Source organism: Teleopsis dalmanni, chromosome 2 (assembly GCF_002237135.1).
Source record: "Teleopsis dalmanni isolate 2A chromosome 2, ASM223713v2, whole genome shotgun sequence".
NCBI lineage: Eukaryota > Metazoa > Arthropoda > Insecta > Diptera > Diopsidae > Teleopsis > Teleopsis dalmanni.
The window spans coordinates 14,466,732-14,472,975 of NC_051847.1; the positions used below are offsets into that span (position 1 = coordinate 14,466,732).

The window sequence follows — 6,244 nt, forward strand, 5'->3', positions numbered from 1 at the left end:
AAAAAATTTATCACAAGCATTTTGAAATTGCTATTGTTTCTAATAAAGAGAAATTAATATAAACAAATTATATTGGTTTAATATGACAACATTGCACTACTTAAGTATGTGGTAACATTTACCAGATTTTTAAATACTGCAAAAATATTTCACACATTTTAAAGTTCATTAAGAATAAAAAAATAAAAATGTATCTAACTTGTGCAATATTTCTGGTTTTTGTATTTAAATAAAAGAAACATTACAATGCTTAACTTAGACTAAAAAAAAAAACAATAAAAAAACAGACCAAGAACAGAAAACAGCAATTGAAACTTCATAGTAAAATGGGAAAAGCCAAATCGATTTAGTTGTGAAACTTCTGACGAAATACGAAATAATCGAGAAATGCATGAAAATAAGTCTATGAACTGAACTGACTAACTCAATTGGATTTTCAAATGTTACATATTTAAATGGACTATAGAGAAATGCAAATCTACACTAAAACAGCCCAGCCCCATTTGACTAACTGCCTCTTTGCTTGTCTGCCTGCCGCATGCCGCATGCCCTCACAATGTCGTTAAAAACAATAAAAATATATAAGGCGCTTCCGTAATGTTCAAGATGCGCCCTCACAGTTGCACTACGAAACGAACTATTTTTATAAATAATTTTTACCTTTTGTGCAATATACAGAAAATTAAAATATACAGAATCTTAGCCAATATTTAGATTCTATTTTATTAAAACTACGCTATAGATTTTGTCAGGCATATTTAGTTATGTTAATAATGTATTAAGCTGATAAAAAATATTTTAAAAAAATGTAAATAGTTTTTCTTTGATAATTATTATTTAAAAATGTTGTATATAATTCTGTTCTGTTAACTAATAATAGTTAAGGTAGGAATAAACGGGGTATCAGCTCCCAACCAGTGACCGCAAGGCTGGGCAGTCACAGAGAATGTGACTGCAAGTTTCGTCTACTTCTAAGAAGAGTCGAAAATCAATTTCTTCGGACAGACCCATTTTGTTTAGGTGATAACGCAGTTCATGGTGACCCGTTAAATATTTCACCAGCAACCTCAACTCTGTTCTGCTGAAGAAGAATACTTTACCATAACTGTAGGGTTGAATCAGCTCTTTAGCCTGACGGTTGCCTGAAATGTCGCATCGGTAGCGACTTCTGTCCGCTGAAAACCACCTTAAGTTGATTTAGTTGAACTTCATGAGGGGTACACCTCTATAACGTGACTACATAAAAGTGTGGGCTGTCATATTTCCAATTTCTGTTTCAACTTCAACTTTTTATAACGTCCCTCAAACTCTTTATCCTTCCATTCTACTCCATGCGTTTGCTCATGTTATTACTTTTAAGAGATATTATATATTAAAACACGATAAATTTTAAAGTTTTTTTATAGTTCGCTTAAACTCTATAGCATTTTTGCGTATATGATAGGTAGTAAAAAGAATTCTTGGCTTGTTTCTATACGTGTGAGAAACTAAAGACAGTTCCCAATTTTTGAAAAAATGTCAGAAATGTTCTTTAGACAGATCTTAATTTCCGAATTTATTTTTATATCTTTTTAAATAATTTTTTTTTTGCAGAATATTCTTATGTAAGGATCAGTAATGTTTTTCTCGCAATTCTTTTCAAAACTCTATGAAATTGTAGCGTACCACCAATTCTGTGTTCTATATTTATTTGTTTTAACGAAAACTTAAAAATAGCTTCTATTTTTACAACTTTGATTTAAGTTTATATATTCAAACTTTTTTTGGATTTCTTTGATTTCCAAAACAACTGCGACATTTAGTTCAGATTAGGAAATTTATAGCTAATGTATGTTTTTATACTATAGTGGTACACCATTATGTATGCGTTATTAAGAGGGCAGGAATAAATTTTGTTAACATAAAGATTAAATTCTCATTCGGCATATGGTATAAAAGTAAAGTATGCATAATATAATTGACTTATATTAATTTAAAAAAAAATTAAAATAGTAAAGCAAGCTGAAATTATTTCAGATTCTACATAACTTAAACTGTCAACAAATGGATTGGAGCTATAATTTAATAACGTATTGAATCTAACTCTTAGATTTAAGAAGCAAATGATTATTGATCTATTGAAAAATAATTTAGGCAGCCAAATTATTGATCTTTATTACCTTTATTAGATATGAATGCCCACAAAATTATTTAATTTGATTAGTTTAGATTGTCGTTTTAAGACTTTTTGAGTTTGTAAGAAGGAAGTCGTGAGGGATCAATAATCATTTGAAAAAAGGTATAGCTTAAGAATGTAGATCCACCCGGTCGATTCTGAATCAGTTTATATTGTAAAAATGTACAGTATGTTTAAGTATGTCTTTAATAAAATATCTTAACGTAACAAAAATATTTATAGACGGTAGAAAAAGACATCACAAATTAAATGTAAAATGTATGAAAAACTATCACAGAAAGTATAAAAATGTATATTCCTATATATATATTTCAATATATATACAAACTTAATATAATTTATTTTACGAATTAAAGGATCACTTAACCTCAATATCACGTTTTAATGCTATTACAAATTACTTTAAATAAGATCATCACAAAGTTGAGCGGAAAATCAAAAAATATTAAATAAAAGGTGTTGTGATAAAAGCATTAACATATATGTAATTAGAATATTGCTGGTTTCGTCCTTCTTGGAAGTGACAGAAGGACATTTGGTAGTATGGCAAGACAGTTCATTCCAGGACGTAGATGCAGCGGGTGCTCTTGGCTTTTAAGCGTCAATATATAATCATAAATATAACAATATGTTATTTATTTAAATTTAATATTAAATATGTACATAAACAAGTCTTTGGTCAAAGTAACAAAAAAATAAATTCTAAATTCTGTTACAATTAATAAAATTTAAAGGAAAAACATTGACTTAGAAGCTGCCGAATCTAGGTATAGAAATACTAGCAAATACCACCAAAAACTCGCATAATTTTTATGTTTAAACGTCAAATGTTCGCTAGGATGACAAACTAAACAGGTTTTCAATAATAATAAATATAATAATAATAAATATAAAAATAATAAATGTAATATAATAAATAGTAATAATAGATATTGTTTTCAACCAATAAAAGTCGTAAGATCGTAATTGATTTACACGGCTTAAGCTAATGATAACTTAAATAAAACATAAGAAAGTACAGCTTACCTAAACAAAACAGCACGACATATGTCCATCTATTCTGGTTTCTTTTTTATATGAGTATCTCTTAACTATAAATGTATGTATATCTATCCATTTGTATGTATTCCCTTATAAGAATATTTGCGGTCAGCAGAATGTATCAACAGAAATACAGATGAAATGTGGAATCAAAAATCGATAAATAATTGTCCATATTGACTAAGTTTTTCCATGATCATCTGTTTTACACACTTTAGAGTGTGTATTATTGTCGTTATTGAAGTCTTTATCTGCATATAGCAAATTTTTGTGTACATTAATCTCGTGTTTCCTTAAACGTTCTGCTGTCCTAAATCTCCAAGCACAGTAACTGCAGTTGAAGCCCAATTTTTTGCAAGTACCACGCTTTAGATGTGCGTCATAAACACTTTTAATACGAAATTTACTTTCACAGCAAGGACATGAATATTTCAAAGTGGAATGGGAATTTCGCATGTGCGACTGTAAGGAACTGTAGAGTGCAAAATCGACTTGACATATTTTACAGGCATGCGGTCGCTGTGCAGCATGTACTACCTTCTTATGCATACGTATGCTATTCTTTGAGAAATTCTTATTACAAAATTCGCAACGAACTGATTGTATTGCTTTACGAGATGCTTTTGGCAAATGGGTACGTTGATGATAACGCAGGGTACTGGACTTGTTGAAACCAGCACCACATTCAGAGCATAGAAAATTCAAATATTTCGGCAGTTGCTTATGTTTTAGTTCTATGTGTTCCTGTAAGTACCGATGTTCTAGGAAGTCCTTATCCTCACATTGTGTGCATTTAAAAATACGTGCATTCATAATTTTGTGTATTTCCTCCAAATGTTTGCGGTAATATGTAGCGAAGCACGTAAAATAACTGCAGTGCGTACATCGAAAATAAAATTCTTTATTAGCATTGACTCTTCGTATATATTTTCGTCTATTGGTTTTTTTATTACTAGGGTCAAATGAACAGGTATTGTTGATCGGCGCTTCTGAGTAAATATCTGAGTTTAGATTAGTCACATTTTTCTCTGAAGTGTACTCAACTCTTTTGTGATTACTTAATACAGTTTCCTCAATATTATTCTCCAACAATTCTACTTTTATTGTATTAAATTCGTCAGCATTTTTGCAGCTGTTTTTGCACTTCATTATTATATTCGCAGCATCAATAATTGCCTTATAACATCCAGTACAGATTTTTGCATTTGGCTCGAATTTTTCGACAATCTATATAAATACAATATCATATATACTTTTCAATCATTAAATTAAGTATGTAATGTAATTACACTCGCTCCACTTATTTCCTCTATTATTTTTGTTAAGCATTTGGGCTGCTTAAAATGAGGCACTTTAGTGTATAAAGAACACAAGTCCTCTCTATGCGTTAAACAAATCCGACAATTTTGTTCGTACTTTAACATTTTATCAAAAATAAGTAAAGAACAAATTAAACCAAGTATAATTTTAAATAAAAAAGCTTTTGTTTATCTGACACTTGTTGTCGATAAAGCAAGAGTAGTGATGCCACCCCGGTAAAAATTAAATGTTTATATATTATTACACAATTTACAAGTAGAATTTTTAAATTTTATCCGTTACAAACATTTGTTAAATTAATAACTGCACATTAAAGAAAATGTACAGAAAAAGAAAATTTTTTTCATAGTAATGATTTTTAAATAGTTTCTTAATATAAACGTAATATATGTAACTGCTTATTTAACTGTCATGAAATAGTTTTACACTTTATGCAATATGTTAACACCGTTTAATGATATAAATATATCTAAAAATCAACTTTACATTTTTTTGTTTTTGTTTTGAATAAACTAAAATAGATTCTTATATAATCTAAATTTGCAAAATTTTTTTTTGTTTTTTGTTTTACTTTTTATCTTATGTAAAAAATTATTATGTTAACTTGTTTCAAAATTACTTTATAAATTTTGTTTCATACCTGTTAAAATTTATTTGTTCTGCACCCAGTTTAATATTATGTATTAATTTATCTTTAACAACATAGTTCTTTTTTTTTTTGATTTACTTTTTTAACTTATATAATAAATTATGTTTTACTGTTTTAAAATTACTTTCTAAATTTAGGCAACTGTTAAACAATTGCTTTCTGGATTATATTTATTTTTTCTGCACCCAGTTCAATATTTTCCATCAATTCATCTTTAACAACAAAGTTCATACAGTAATTTATGAAAGCATCGGTGTTATAGAAATAATTTCTACTAAATAGTGACACTATTTCAGGAACTGAATGTTGTCTCCTTTTTTTTTCTATTTTGAATCCATTATTGATATTAAATATTTTTTTATCTATTGTGAAATCTTTTGAAATCTTAAACATCGAACTTAGTTCAATATTTTGGTTACAGTACTGATCCACTTGTTCTTGATAATCGTAACTTCCATAACAACTCAATATATTCCATTTCTCATTTAGAGCACATTTATTAAATGTATTTAATTGAATGTCATTAATTTCTTGATATGCCTTAGAGCTAGTATCAATATGTTTTGTGATAACTTCCGTAGAAGATTTCTGGGGACTTTCATCAAATGGAGGTGAGTTGCAATCAATAACATAATCGGTTAACTTTACTAATCCAAATTTCGTGCCCTTGTTAGCTTTCTTTAAGCCATTGGCATGATGTTTTGATTTAGTCTTCTTAGCAGACTTTTTAAATACGTTTTCAGTTTTATCAATATTATGTTTTTGTGTACTTTTACCGACTGTATCGGAGTTGCTTTTAATAGTACAATCAGCTAAGTCAACCAATTTAACTTCAAGAAATCTTTTATTTGCTATAGAGTCTTGAAATTGTTGTTTTGTGACAGCATTTTCAGAAATTTGTTTTAGTATCTTTATAGTTTCATCAGCACTATATTTATTTGCATTTTCATCGAATATACCCGGTTTACTTTCCGTAGCAGAGTCAGTTACTCCAGTATCGTTTTTATTTTCGTCCCCAAATGGATGTGCGATTACGAAATTCAAAGGATTAATTGAAT

At 28.6% G+C, this 6,244-nt stretch overlaps 1 protein-coding gene across 1 annotated transcript; it reads right to left on the reverse strand.

The window, feature by feature from the left end:
* Nucleotides 1–3,207: 3,207 nt before the first annotated feature.
* LOC119681323 (zinc finger protein 708-like) lies at nt 3,208–4,730 on the reverse strand. Its single transcript, XM_038094482.1, has 2 exons — nt 4,507–4,730; nt 3,208–4,444 (listed from the first exon to the last, which is right to left on the reverse strand). Exons 1-2 carry the CDS (start codon nt 4,639–4,641, stop codon nt 3,398–3,400), a joined length of 1,182 nt encoding a protein of 393 aa, XP_037950410.1. The 5' UTR covers nt 4,642–4,730; the 3' UTR covers nt 3,208–3,397.
* Nucleotides 4,731–6,244: the final 1,514 nt, after the last annotated feature.